Source organism: Nothobranchius furzeri, chromosome 3 (assembly GCF_043380555.1).
Source record: "Nothobranchius furzeri strain GRZ-AD chromosome 3, NfurGRZ-RIMD1, whole genome shotgun sequence".
Lineage (NCBI taxonomy): Eukaryota > Metazoa > Chordata > Actinopteri > Cyprinodontiformes > Nothobranchiidae > Nothobranchius > Nothobranchius furzeri.
In genome coordinates, this window is record NC_091743.1 from 46,777,170 (window position 1) to 46,792,675 (window position 15,506).

At 46.8% G+C, this 15,506-nt stretch overlaps 1 protein-coding gene across 1 annotated transcript in view; it reads right to left on the minus strand.

Annotated features, from left to right (window-relative positions):
• Nucleotides 1–13,189, minus strand: part of LOC107385757 (sodium-dependent neutral amino acid transporter SLC6A17) — a 28,651-nt gene extending 15,462 nt beyond the window's left edge. Inside the window, exons 1-2 of the mRNA XM_015959854.3 lie at nucleotides 13,056–13,189; nucleotides 8,272–8,564 (exon numbers count right to left, since the gene is read on the minus strand). Of these exons, the coding sequence (XP_015815340.1) occupies nucleotides 8,272–8,554 (283 nt within the window). The 5' untranslated portion in view covers nucleotides 8,555–8,564; nucleotides 13,056–13,189. The remainder of the gene's footprint in view (nucleotides 1–8,271; nucleotides 8,565–13,055) is intronic.
• Nucleotides 13,190–15,506: the final 2,317 nt, after the last annotated feature.

The following is a 15,506-nucleotide window of genomic DNA, read 5'->3' on the forward strand; positions in this document are numbered from 1 at the left end:
TCCAGACAGCAAGTGAAAAATGGCTGCCGGTCAGGTAATGCAACCTGTTGAGTCAGGAGAAGATGCCCCTGGAGGTAAATAAGCCTCCATCCATCCATCCATCCATCCATCCATCCATTTTCATCCACTTATCCGGAGTCGGGTCGCGGGGACAGTAGCCTAAGGTGAGAGGCCCAGACTTCCCTCTCCCCAGCCACTTGGGCCACATAGTCCCTCCACCGTGTCCTGGGTCTACCTTTAGGTCTCCTCCCGGTTGGACGTGCCCGGAAAACCTCATCAGGGAGGCGTCCAGGAGGCATCCTGACCAGATGCCTGAGCCACCTCAACTGGCTCCTCTCGGGTCTACTCCGAGCCCCTCCCGAATGACCGAGCTTCTCACCATATCTCAAAGGGAGAGCCCAGCCACTCTTCGGAGAAAACTCATTTCAGCCGCTTGTATCCGCGATCTCGTTCTTTTGGTCACTACCCAACGCTCATGACCATAGGTGAGGGTAGGAACGTAGAATGACCGTTAAATCGAGAGCTTCGCCTTCTGACTCAGCTCTCTCTTCAGCACAACAGACCGGTACAACGCCCGCATCACTGCAGGTGCAGCACCAATCCGCCTATCGATCTCATGCTCCAGTTTTCCCTCACTCGTGAACAAAATCCTGAGATACTTAAACTCCTCCACTTGGGGCAGGACCTCATCCCTGACCCGGAGAAGGCATTCTACCCTTTTCCGAATCAAGACCATGGTCTCAGATTTAGAGGAGCTGATTCTCATCCCAGCTGCTTCACACTCGGCTGCGAACCGCTCCAGCAAAAGCTGAAGATCACGTTCTGATGAAGCCAACAGGACCACATCATCTGCAAAAAGCAGAGACCTGATCCTCAGGCCACCAAAATGGATGCCCTCCACACCTTGGCTGTGCCTAGAAATCCTGTCCATAAAGGTTATGAACAGAATCTGTGACAAAGGGCAACCTTGGCGGAGTCCAACTCTCACTGGGAACGAGTCCGACTTACTTCCGGTGTTCTGGGAATTTCTCCTACCCGGTAAACCGTCCTACCCGTTGTTCCTGAGCATGTGCGCGCATGCGCACAACACAAAAAGGGAATGCTACTCCGTTGTCATATTTGCAGGAAAATAGGTAAGTTGTAAGTATTAGTACTTTTTATTGACGTTGATTCCTAATTTTTTTGGGTTAGGTGGAGTAGATGGAGTAGATAAATCTCAGTGAGTTCCCCCTGAATCAGTAGCTTAACCGAAACAGTTGAATAGGGAGTCACTGGCAATGCACGGGCCGTCGCGTGTCACTCTAGAACTCCCCTCCAGTTGTTGGTTCGTCTTAATGAACAGTAAAAGAGTAGAGTAGAAAAACATGAAAAAACAGACTCAAGAAGACAGTGAGAAGAAGAACAGAATAGAGAACCAGAGGAAACAAGGAGGAAACCAAGGTGGACCCAGATTTGGTAGAGACCAAGTAACAGACATGGTGTCGTAGTGTTACGTTCAACCACATCCGAGCCGGAGTAGGCTAAACTTGGCTCCCCCAATTCCCAGTCCTGAGTGTGGGAGAGGGAATGGGAGAGGAACAGTGGTGAGAAAGAGAACAGCACAGTTTGTAGTGTGGTATTAACTGTATTTTCAAGTATAAACCTGTGTATGTTTTAACCCTAACTTAAAGGGGTTATGTGGTCCAGGTAACAGATGTGGTGTCACGCCCAAACACATCCGAGCCGGAGTAGGCTAAACCTGGCTCTCCCAACTCCTCCTCCTACGTGCATGAGAGGGAATGGGAGAGGAAAAGAGATGAGCAGGCAGACAGCGCTGGAGTGCCGAGTTCAGAGGCTAAAAGTAAAGTGGGCGAGTGGCACTAACAAACCTCCATAGTTTTAAAACATTATTCTTAAATCAATACTAATTGGCCACAAGGGGTCTAGATTAAGATTAGCGCTACAACTCAGGGTTAGAATCTAAAAAGTAAGATTGGTTAGGGTTGGAATCTAAACTTCAGGGTTAGGGGTTCAAAGTAAGGTGGACAGGTGGCACTAACCGACCTCTATAGTTTAAAGTATTATTCTCAACAAATCCCAATTAGTCACAAGAGATCTTGGTTAAGATTCGAGCTGAAGGTCAGAATTAGAGACTACAAGAGAGGTGGGTGAGTGGCACTAACTAACCTATATAGTTTTTTAAAAAACATTATTCCATACAGCTAAATACTAATGAATTAAATCCACAGACCTTAGGGTTAGAGGTGGGGTGCAGGGTGAGGGTTAGATTCTAAGTTTACAATGGGTAGGAGACTAGTAGCATACAGTTAAAGACTAATGATTTAAACCCCCAAACCTTAGGGTTAGGGTGGGGTGTAGGGTGAGGGTTAGATTCTAGGTTTGCAATAGGTAGGAGACTAGTAGCATACAGAAAAAGACTACTGAATTAGACCCACGGAGTTTTAGGGTTAGGATAGCGTAAGGGTGAGGGGTAGAATTTAAAATTCAGATAGACAGGTAGTAATAAAAACATCCAGAATTAAAACATTATATTATTTATTAGTCTTAGCCTAACAGTAATTGTTCACCAGGGGTCGTAAGCTAATCAGGACTAAACACAAGAAGTTCTAGTTAAGGCTAGAGCTGGAGTGTAGAGTGTAAAGGCTAAAGTTAAGACGGCTGAGTGGCACTAACAGACCTCCATATTTCAAAACATTGTTCGTAACCTTATCAGGACGAAACCCTAGAAGTCTTGGTTAAGGGTAGAGTTTTAGTTAAGGGTTAAAGTTTAAAAGTAAAATGGGGGGTTGGCACTAAAACACCTCCATAGTTCAAAACATTATTCATAACCCTATCAGGACACAACACAAGAAGTCTTGGTTATAGTTATAGGTAGAATTAAGAGTTAGAGCCTAAAGTGAAAGTGGCTGTGTGGCACTAACAAACCTCCATATCTCAGAACATAGTTAGGGTTAGGGTAAGGGTTAGGGTTTGTGTCATGTAAAACACCGTAAAATTATCCTATGGGTATTGCCAAAGTAGGATGTTTTCTCAGAACACTGGCAATGTGGACCAAGCTCTGACACCGGTCATACAGGGACCTAACAGCCCGTATCAGAGGGCCTGGTACTCCATACTCCCGGAGTACCCCCCAGAGGGCCCCTCGAGGGACGCGGTTAAACGCCTTCTCCAGATCCACAAAACACATGTAGACTGGTTGGGCAAATTCCCACGCACCCTCTAGCATCCCCCTAAGGGAATAGAGCTGGTCCAGTGTTCCACGGCCAGGACAAAAACCACATTGCTCCTCCTGAATCGGAGGTTCAGCAATTCGACGGACCCTCCTCTCCAGAACCCCTGAATAGACCTTACTAGGAAGGCTCAGGAGTGTGATCCCCCTGTAGTTGGAATACACCCTGCGGTCCCCCTTTTAAAATAAGGGGACCACCACCCCGGTCTGCCAGTCCAGTGGGACTGCCCCCGATGTCCATGCGATATTGCAGAGCCGCGCCAGCCAACACAGCCCCACAACATCCAGAGCCTTAAGGAACTCCGGGCGGATCTCATCCACTGGAGCCTTGCCACAGAGGAGCTTTTTAACCACCTCAGTGACCTCAGCACCAGAGATTTGAGAGGCCAACCCAAAGTCCCCAGACTGCTTGCTCACTGGAAGACGTGTCGGTGGGATTGAGGAGGTCTTTGAAGTATTCTGCCCATCGATCCACAAGATCCTGAGTAGAGGTCAGCAGCACACCATCCCCACTATAGATAGTGTTGGTAGCACACTGCTTTCCTCCCCTGAGGCGCCAGATGGTGGACCAGAATCTCCTCGAAGCCACACGGAAGTCTTGCTCCATGGTCTCACCGAACTCCTCCCATGCCCGGGTTTTTGCCTTGGCGACCACCCGAGCCACGTTTCGCTTTGACTGTCGGTACCTGTCAGCTGCCTCTGGAGTCCCACAGGGCAAAAATACCTGATAGGGCTCTTTCTTCAGCTTGACAGCATCCCTAAACGCCAATGTCCACCAGTGGGTTTGGGGGTTGCCACCCCGACAGGCACCGACGATCCTGCAACCACAGCTCTGGTCGGCAGCCTCAGCAATGGAGGCACGGAACAGGGTTCATTCAGACTCAATGTCCCCCGCCTCCCCCGGAACATTTTGGAAGTTCTGTCGGAGGTGGGAATTGAAGCTCCTTCTGACAGGAGACTCTGCCAGACGTTCCCAGCAGACCCTCGCGATACGTTTGGGCCTGCCTGGTCTGACCAGCATCTTCCCCCACCATCTGAGCCAACTCACCACAAGCTAGTGGTCAGTTGACAGCTCCGCTCCTTTCTTCACCCGAGTGTCCAAGACATGTGGCCGCAGGTCAGATGAAACAACGACAAAGCCGATCATCGAGCTGCGGCCTAAGGTATCCTGGTGCAGAGAGCACATATGGACACCTTTATGTCTAAACATGATGTTCATTATGGACAATCCATGACTGGCACAGAAGTCCAATAACAAAACACCACTCGAATTCAGATCAGGGAGGCCGTTCCTCCCAACCACACCTCTCCAGGTCTCACTGTCGTTGCTCACGTGAGCGTTGAAGTCCCCCAGCAGAACGAGGGAGTCACCGGAAGGAGCGCTCTCCAGCACCCCCTCCAAGGTCTCCAAAAAGGGTGGGTAGTCTGAACTGTAGTTTGGTGCATAAGCACAGACCACAGTCAGAACCCGTCCCCCCACATGTAGGCAGAGGGAGGCTACCCTCTCATTCACTGGGGTAAACCCCAATGTACAGGTACCAAGATGGGGGGCAACTAGTATGCCCACCCCTGCTCTGCGCCTCTCAGTGGGAGCAGCTCCAGAGTGGTAGAAAGTCCAACCCCTCGCAAGGAAACTGGTTCCAGAGCCAGAGCCATGAGTTGAGGTGAGCCCGACTACATCTAGTCAGAACCTCTCAACCACACACACCAACTCAGGCTCCTTCCCCACCAGAGAGGTGACATTCCATGTGCCAAGAGCCAGCTTCTGTAGCCGAGGATCAGACCGCCAAGGTCCCCGCCCCCGACTACCACCCGTCACACACTGCACCCGACCCCTTTGGCCCCTCCCACGAGTGGTGAGCCCATGGGAAGGTGGACCCACGTTTCCTCTTCGGGCTGTACCTGGCTGGGCTCCATGGGTGTAAGCCCGGCCACCAGGCGCTCGCCAGCGTGCCCCACCTCCAGGCCTGGCTCCAGAGGGGAGCCCCAGTGACCCACGTCCGGGAAACACGGTTTCCATTTATATAATTCATCATAAGAGGTCTTTGGTCTGCTCTTTGTCTGATCCCTCACCTAGGACCTGTTTGCCATGGGTGACCCTACCAGAGGCAGAAAGCCTCAGACAACTTAGCTCCTAGGATCATTGAGACACTCAAACCCCTCCACCACGGTAAGGTGGCAGCCCAGGGAGAGGCAACAGGCAGTAAGTCCTTAAGAAAGTCGATAAATCAGCTGAAACAGTCCGACCTACTGCAGCATGGACTCATGCACCAGGTGTGGTTCCTGATAGTGAAGCAGGTTTGTACAACTCCAGTGCACACATGCATCCCAAATACAAACAAAACCTCCTCCCTATGCAGTTACATGAATGCATTTCCCTCAACCCGCTCTGTTTATCGAAGTATCAGATGAGCTCAACCTGAGCAATCGATGTTGCTGCTATTTTTAGACTTTCTGCACAATGCAGCTGCTCCCATGACAGTTCTGGGCTGAATGAAAGAGCTGTGTAGTTTCTGATGGATGAGCTCACACACACACACACCAAGGCTGACAGCTGAGAGCAGGAAGCTATGACCATATATGTGCACTATAGCATATCATTTCTATCATCTTATAATGATTTAAAACATTTGTTTTTCTAAATTGTCCTAGTTGATTAAAAACAGAGTCAATTACCCATGCACACACACTGATGGTGATGAGTTACAGTGTAGCTACAGCTGCCCTGGGGCAAAGTGACAGAGGCGAGGCTGCCATACACTTTAGCCACCAGTTCCTCTGACCACCACCAAAAGGCATGGTGGGTGAAGCGCCTCGTGATTTTTATCTTGAGAGGTGCTATAGAAATGATAGTTTCTTCTTCTTCTTCTTGCCCAAGGACACAACGACTGCTACAGATGGGATGCAAACCTGCAACCCTCTGGATAAAGGGGGGCACTAAACTCCTCTGCCACCGCCGCCCCTCAGGTGCCGTACAAAGAAGCACCTTTTTAGTGAATTTTCTAACCTTTATTAACACGATATCAAATCAAAACCTAAGCAAGTATTTCTTAAAGCAGAGCTTCAGTAAAATAAAGAAAAAAAAATCAGAAGCATTAAAATAATAGCTAGTATAAATCTGAAGATGACACATTTAGTTGGTATTTGTGAGCCAACCTTAAAAAGATCTGTCTAGCTCTCCATCCAACCCTTTTAATGTGCAAGTGACACTCTAACCCTCTGGTGGCGACAACCAAGTCAACTACAGAGTGTTATCTCTGTGAAGGAATTTTGTCTGAATTATTTTATTGTTGTTTTTATTTTATTTTAATATTTTCCCCCCGTAACGAATGACCTGTTTAAGGTCAAATGTTTTTTCAGGAATTTCTGCTGGAGATCAGAATTCATGATTTCATCAATTACAGCAAGTGGTCCAGGTCCTGAAGCAGCAGAGCGGCCCAAACCATCACACTACTGCGGGTGTGATGATGTTCTTCGTTCCATCCTTCAATTATGGTCGCGAGCTTTGGTGACCAAAAGAACAAGATTGTGAACACAAGCAGGGAAAATGAATTCTCTTCACAGGCTGGTCAGCCTCAGCCACAGAGAAGAAGAGCTCCAACCTCCAGGAGAGATTCTGGGTGGAGCCACTGCTCCTCCACTTAGCAGGGGTGCACAATCCTGGTCCTCGAGGGCCGGTATCCAGCATGTTTTAGTTTTAATTCTGCTTCAACACACCTGATTTCAATCAGCAGGTGATTAACAGGCTTCTGCAGAGCCTGATGAGAGGCTGCACAGGTGATTCAACCAGTTAATCAAGTGTGTTGGAGCAGAAAAACCACAAAACCTGCTGGATACCGGCCCTCCAGGACCAGGGTTGAGCACCCCTGACTTAAGCCTGGTTTATGCTTCTCCGTCAGCTCCGCAAGGGACAGACACGCACGGACTGACGGAAGCGTTTTGCTCTCATACTTCTACGTCTCCTGGAGAGTGTTGCAAAGCAATTGCCCGGCAGGACAACAGAGGGCGTAGCGCTGTTCTGTGGTATCCTGTCATGTATCGGTCCAAGATCGTTTGCTTATATTGTGTTTTTTGTGTGTTTAAGAGACTTTTAACACGGACATATTTGTCTCTCATTCTCCCACCTCTTCATGCGCTCCCCACCTCTAAACCCACGTTTCCTGTCATTTCCGTCCACAAATAAAACGCTTGCTGTGCATCTTTTCACTCCTCCAGTCACGGGAGAATTAAACGTTCATATTTTAGAGTTTTTTCGCGAGATATTCTTCAAGCTTCTCCGTGTCTGCCGCTAGTTATCCTCGGCTCTCTTTGCAATGGCGGCGCTGTAAACAACAGCGGCGTCCTGACCAATCACAAGCTTGCGTAATCCGTCTCGTTCGACGAATGTTTAAAAAAGTGGGCTCGACTCCGTACGTACTTGCGTGCCCTACGCAAGGATGGATAATGGCGTTGCGTGTCTCCGCACTGACGCAGACGGAGAAGCATAAATCAGGCTTTAGAGAGAAGCTGACTGAGTTTGTTCAAGCATTTATTCGGAATGCCTCTTAGACATCTCCTGACAGAAGACCCTCTGGTTGACTCAGACCTGCTGGAGGGATTTTGCGTTGGCCAGGGAAGGCCTGGGCCTCTGCTGGAGCTGCTGCCTCCGCGACCCGGAGGGATGAAAATGGCTGCATGAACATTGAGCTAAATTGGTAAGGAAGACATTTTTCTGTCAAAATCTTCCTGAAAAATGAAAAAACTGCGTTCTGTACTTACGCCGGTTATCTTTGTCTCACACACACATTTGTTTGCAGATGTGAAACATTTCAGCGACAAAATAAACAAAAATAGGAGGAAACTGTGAGGCAGCACCATCGTAAAAAGGGAGGGTGACCACTGATTGAGAGCAGAAAAAACATGCAGGACATCACTTCCTGCTCTGGATTTCCTCATCAGCACATCAAAATCTAAGTTTACAAACAAAAATAAATAATTCTTGATTCTTTCTGACCAAACGAAGCAGCATCTCCACCTCTAAAAGACACAGTCACTCTGCTCACCTCCTCCGTTCTTCTGACACAGGTAAGGGAAGCGCCACACGTTCCCAAGCCCCACAGAGAAGCCCACCTGGGCCAGGATGTACTGCAGCTTGCTGTTCCAGGCGGGTCTTCCATCGTTTTCAGGCACTTCTATCTGTGGGACTGTCTTCCCAGCAGCAGCCCCGACATTCAGGGAGCTGCTCTTGTAGTCTAGCGGCTCCTCATTTCCGAGCAGGTCGGTCACAGATTCGGTGACGTGCTCATGGCTCTGGACACGCTGGATGACCTTGCTGTTCTTCGGCATCTGGGAGGGTCTGGGAGAGGATGGAGATGGAAGGAGAAAGAATAAGAAAGGAGGAGAGAAACCTGGCTACCGGTAGGAAGAATACAAAAATGATTGGAAGAAAATGTCGGGAAGAGATGGAGCTAAGAAGATGATGCTGAAGGGCTGGATTCCACTTCTGAGCTGTTAGTCCTGCATTTAGAACAAAACAGGAAGGTCAAGCTAAAATGATGCTCCAGGAAAACACAGCAGACTTGCTGTTGTTGTTATTTATCCATTTGGAGCACATTGGACACCAGATTTGTCAGAATGATGAGAGGTGTCACCATAAAGACAGGCTCTCCACTCCACACAACTTTTCCTCTCTTACGCAACACGTTTCCTTTTGAAATTTCCAATTCTGCAGATTGTCCTATCTAATGTCCCTGTTTTGCTAAAGCTTAACTTCAGCAATGTTTTTTCTCTCTAAATCCTCTAATCCTCTAAAGCAGCTCCGCAGCAGCATCCTGCTCGACCTCTTTTTCAGGGAACGGCTGCTTCAAACCAAATGTAATGGAGGAGGTGAACAAGATGTTTTGGATGAAGTGGCCTCGTGTGTTCTTCTGAGCAGACACAGTAATGACAGAGTGTGGGAGGTCCAGGTCTGCCTCCTGCACTGCACGTAGACACGGACCGCATCTTCCAATTAGAAATGTAACAACACTAATGCACTAGCACACAGAGGTGCACTAGCTCCCACTGCTCACATCAGCTTAAAAAGCAGCTTCCTCACCATCAACTGATTCTCTACAAACACCTGAAAAGTTCCTAAAGGTCAAACAGAGAAATTACATGTTCCCCTACAGCTTCTGTCCTTCCATTCAAAACATAAAAACACATTTCCTCCCATTTTGCATTGGAAGATGAGCCCTTAGCATTAATCTATGAATTGCTGTTTACAAGTCTTCATAATCCTGGGTGCATTAACTGTAACACCCCCCCCCCCCCACACACACACACACACACACGCACGCACGCACACACGCACGCACGCACGCACGCACGCACACACACACACACTTTTCTGCCTTGTCATCCACTCCAGCTCTAAAACACGTAATCTGAGCCGTGGCTGCACTGGGAACAGCTCACTCCACCAACCATCCTACTGGAAAAACTCAGTCGACACACAGTTCAGATGAACTGTGAGGAAATGACTCACTGGAATGATGCAAACACTGTTTGGTTTATTAGACCAGACCAGATGATCACAGCTGTGTTGCATACATAATCTCAGATAAAACACAAATACTTTTATTATTTAACCCTCTCAGGCTCAAAATAAGTTTTGATAGAAGGACGAGCAACTAAGTCCTTCAGGGGTACTTCAGAGTTAAAAAATGCTCATGAAATACGTGCGTGGAGTAACCAGGTAGGTAGGTTTTAACGTTGCTGATCTGCATACTATGGCCATACCTCCAGAGGGTTAAACCTGAGGAACGTTTTGTATCAGAGCCAACCCAGCATACTTTCTATTGGGAAAAACAAGCACTTATAGGAGAACCTTGGCAGTTTTTCCACACTAACACATCACTGCGAAAGTTTGAAAGCCTTTTATTCAAGAATAAAAGGGTCAGAATTAAAGAACTTGGACTAAGTAAAGACGTGCCTCTGACTATGTTCAGGTAATGAAAAGCAGTGAACAACTTACAAAGTCCTGAGTGAAACTTTGCAAGAAGCTCCAAAAGTCTGAGGAACTCTTGATCATTTTAAAAGATTACAAGAAGTTTGGCTGGTTGTAAGCAAAATAAAGAGAACATTTTATAATTATACTTTCTTGTGTGTTTCTGCTCCCCAAAGCCCCAGAGAGTCGCTGCAGACAGCTGCTCACAGAGAGCAGGTTCAGAAGGGGAGTCGTGTTCAATAGTGTGCAATGTCGGATGTACATTAGTAGTATGTCTGCGTCCCTCGTGATGCGTGGTTCTGGAAACCCAACTTTTCTTTTTATTCATTGTTTTTAGAGGTAGAAGGTTACAGTAATAGCTTATTGTTTTTGTGTGTTTACCTGTAATCTTGTTATTCTTTTTCTCTGCGTGTTTGTGCTGCTGTAGCACGGGAATTTCCCCACTGTGGGATTTATAAAGTCTATTCTATTCTATTTGTCGCTACATGCTTGCTTAAAGTCTGACACAACAAGTCAGTGTCTACGTTTACATGGGCACAAGTGGTCGGAAAGAATGCTCTATCAGATCAAAAATTCTTCATGGAAACATGTTAAATGGAAAATTCTGATGCGACGCGGCCCGATCGGAATGAAATTTCATTCCCATTGAGAGATGGTGGTTTGGTCCAGTCCTCGTTCCGATTGACGTCCGTGTACGCATCCAGTCAGACTGCTGGAGTACAATACTGCCCACATGTGTGCAACTTCAGCGCAACGTCTTTCCGCATTTGCAGACAATCAGGACAAGTCGGAAACATGACAGGAGGTACACAGAAGCGGTCCATAATGAGGGAAAACATAACGGACAAAGCTAGAGAGTGAGAAAATAAAATGGGAGAGAACAGAAGTGTGGACAAGATGGCGTTTGTTTTTTTCCGGGAAAGACAACTCTGCGCATCCTCTGTTTAATCTGATTGAATGCTTGATGCATGTGTACTCACGACATGATCGCATCGTTTCAGTTAGTGTCCATGTAAACAGAGATTTCCGATCAACCCAGATCTGCACCGGACTGGGGAATTTGGCACGTGTAAGCATCTGCTGGGCCTCCTTACACAGGACACTTGACTAACTGGCATAATGAACTGAACTCGTGAGTGAACTGATGAGAAGGTTCGACTGGAGGGTTTACCTTGTGAGGTGCTTTGAGACGAATCTTGTGAATTACTTCCTTGCTGCGAATCCTTTCTGTTCATAACTTGTGCAACTTTAGTAAACCATGAATAAGGTTGACCTGGATGGGTGGAAGGGCGAGTCGAGACTTTGACTCACTTCAAAAATCGTCTTCTCTAAACTTTTGTAATTGTTTTATTCTTGTTTTCTTTGTTGCTGACTGGGACCTCGATCTTGTTTTGTTTCCTTTCATGTTTTAATAAGGCAACAAAAATCCTCTAAATCTTAAACAATTAGTTTTTTTTTCTTGTTTGACTCATGAATTGATATTATCCATATTTAATACGATGGTTATTTAAAAATGTATGATTGAAAGGATGCGATAACCGACCTAAAGATTCCCAAACCCATCATGAATCAGTAAAAATCAATAATGGCATCCCATTTCATGGAGAAAAGCAGCAAAGGTTCAAAGGCTAAAATTAGAGCTAATATTCTTTCCAGTTATTAGGAAACTAAAGTTAAAGTAACCAGAAGTCATTCAGAATGAAACAAACACATGAACACATGTTTCCTTTAGTGCAGGGGTGTCAAACTCATTTTAGCTCAGGGGCCACATTGAGGGAAATCTAGTCCCAAGTGGGCCGGACCGGTAAATTAAAAAAAACTTCAGATCGTTTTCTTTGTTTTAATACAATCAATATAAAACAAGGCTGGAGCCTGAAGACAGTGTAGTACAAGTACAACACCTGAAGTGTACTTGAAAATTTGAAAAAAAAAATCAACAAATAAAAAAAACATTCCTTAGTGATTCAAAGAGCTTACAGATCACATGGCTAGATCAGTTTCATGCAGCACTTAAAGTATATTTGACTCATTTTACTTTACATCTTTTAGCTTTCACCAGGACATCAATATCAGAAGTCACATCCTGAGTGGCGGCCAACTTCAGGATGTGATTCAAGTTCTTGTGTGAGCCTTGAGCGCAGCTTTGTTTTATTTATACTCATTACAGAGAAAACTTGCTCACAAAGATAAGTTTATTTTCACTCTACATTGTAAAGTAGGAAAATAAAGTTTACACAACCATCTCGCGGGCCGGATTTAACCCGCTTGCGGGCTGGATTCGGCCCGCGGGCCGCATGTTTGACACCCCTGCTTTAGTGCATGAATGAACTGTCTGGTTAGGTTGCTCTGAACAGATCTGAGTATCAGTGGTTAATGTGTGCCATCACACTGAGAGATGAACAGCATCACATTTACTGATCAGAACTAGTTAAAAGCCCAACAGTAATTAGTGACTGATCATGTGACTGTAACTGAGCTCTAATCCAGCTGTATGACACAGAAAAATCACTCAGAGGACGATTGAAGAGAGGAAAAGACTCCTCCAAACACAGATTTACAGACTTGAACTGAACCTGCTTGTGAGAGAATGGATGCTGGATGCCATCAGCTGCTGCCTCTAGCCAGGACGGATGTGATCACCTCTAAACACTCAAGGTCACATGCAATTATTCCCTGACCTCTGCATGAACCAGAGCACGTCTCCCTCCTCCAGCCATTTACTCACAACTTCCTGAGACCAGAAACAAAAGTTCCCCCGATGTTTAAACGCGAAAACCTAATTTTACAAACAGTTGTGAACTTCTGCTGTGATGTCCAGGAGACAAAGAGTGATGAGGACAGCCTTGGAATAGGACTTACCGTGAGTCTCAACACCACCCGGGCCCTGAAGAGAATCAGCTGTCGGAGAATTGGTGGAGAGATGCAGAAAATCATCCATCCGGCGAGCAGAATGTGTGTGTGTGTGTGTGTGTGTGTGTGTGGCTGTGGTCCTAACTGAGCGCTCACAGGACGGTGGGGAAGGGAGGGGGTGAGGAGCGTCACATGGTGAGCAGCGCCTACGTTTAACATTCAGGGAGGAGAGTGCGGTGCGCACCGTGACGCACAGACTCCAACCGCCACTCACTGAGCCTGTAGAGGGATGCTGGAGGAGAGGAGGCCTTCTGCTGCTCTTCTTAGTTTGAGGAAAGCAGAAAACGTCGCGCATCAGCTGTTTTAAACTCTGCGAAACTTTCTTCTGGGGTGGACGTTTTTATTCATGTTTTGTGATGTGAATACATGAATCAGAATTCGAAAAGAGATGCTGAGACGCTAAGTTGTTAGGAAACTGTATGAAAATGCAAACCAGCTTTAACCAAATATATGAGTTTAGTGCTTTACACTACGACCCATCATTCACACACTGATGGTGATGCTGCATCATAGCCACAGCTGCAATATACTGGCTCCAGCGGTCGCCAAGGAGGGTGGAGTGTCTAGCCCAAGGACACACACGGAGCTGGGGATCGATCCGGCAAGCCTCTGCTGGACAACCTGCTCTACCAGCTGAGTTTCTGCTGTCACATAACATCACACCACCTACAATAGGACCTAGCTTCATTGATGGAATGCAGAGTTTTAAACAAAAATTCTCAGATTTTGATAAATGATGTAATTTTAGTTTGTTTTTCACCCAAACAGCTAAAATCATGTCAAGCTGAAAGTCTTGTGATGCTGCAATCTATTAAGATCATCTGTAAAATGGACCAAGGTGGAGCCATTTAGTCATGTTTTGAGGTAGTTTCCTGACCCAAGACATACAGAGTTAACACGAGACACTCGGGTAAGTAAGAATATAAATTGAGTTTATTTAACCAAGGGAGCACTGTCCAAAGGAGGTGAGGGCTGCAGCACATAGCTGAGCTGTGGGAACCGTGGTATCCTTTGAGAGAGAAGGGCTCGGGGGGGGGGGGGGGGGGGGGGGGGGGTCAGATCTAGAGGTCGTGGCCAGGCTTCCAGGAGTGTTAGGCTCAGGAGGGTTTCACGCAGGAAGCTTGAGAGGTTGGGGTCCAGGATGAGCGCAGGTGAATCGGGTTGGAGGAGTGAGGAATCTGGTGGGGTCATGGCTGGAGAGATGAGTGGTCAAGTTGGTTGATCCCAAGGTGAGGTGGGTTGCATGGTGGCGCAGTGGTTAGCACTGTTGCCTCGCAGCACGAAGGTTGCAGGTTGGAATCTCGGCTGTGGCCTTTCTGCGTGGAGTTGGTGTTCTCCCCATGCATGCGTGGGTTTCCTCCGGGTACTCCGGTTTCCCCCACAGATCACAACATGCCCTGTAGGTTATAAATTGTAAGTCGCTTTGGATAAAAGCGTCTGCTAAATGAATAAACATAAACATAATCATCTGGCAAGTTGTTGTTGTCTCATTCCTCCCTTTCTATCCAGGCCACTGATGGGATGATCAGCAGCAGCTGACCGCTCAGTACTGTACTGACAGTACTGTAGCGCAGTGTCCACTTATTTAGCTTTACTTCTCTTAAAAACATAACCACCAACATGGAACTGAGTACTTGAGTTAACAGCTGTAGGGTAAATAGCTACAGCAGCTACAGGAATACACAGAGCAGGACCCCTTTTACTGCACATGATGGTGTGTGTGTGTGTGTGTGTGTGTGTGTGTGTGTGTGTGTGTGTGTGTGTGTGTGTGTGTGTGTGTGTGTGTGTGTGTGTGTGTGTGTGTGTGTGTGTTAATCACAAGTTAGAAGAGTGGCAAGCGGCGGTTGTGGACCGTGTGAAACCTTCTTACAATCTTGTCCTTCCACTCATTCCTGAATTTCCGGGTCAAGTCCTTCCCAAATGCCAACTGAATGAGGTTGGCTTTGCGCTGATGAAGCATACTTAAGCGATGGTCTGTGAGGACATTTTTAAGAGTGGAAAAGGAATTTTCACAGAACGCAGTGCTGGCTCCAAAGGTCAGTCCATGTTTGAATGCTGTGAAGACAGTGGGCATTGCTTCCAGTGGCCTCTGGAACTGTTTCAGAACCTGTGACGAAAAGGGTTGAGAAATAAGTTTGAAACCAAAATCACTATAACCATAATTTTGTCTGTGATGATACCCAGCATGTTTTAGATGTTTCCCTGTTTCCGCACACCATTTTAGAATCAGTGGTGATTAACAAGTTTCTGCAGCCTGATGAGCAGCTGAACAGGTGATTCAGCCACTGAACATATAAAACATGCTGGACAGGAGATCTCCAGGACCAGGGCTGGACAGACCTGCTCTTTCCACTTATTATTACATTATAAATATAAAATGTGGTTTGGCTTGCACATATT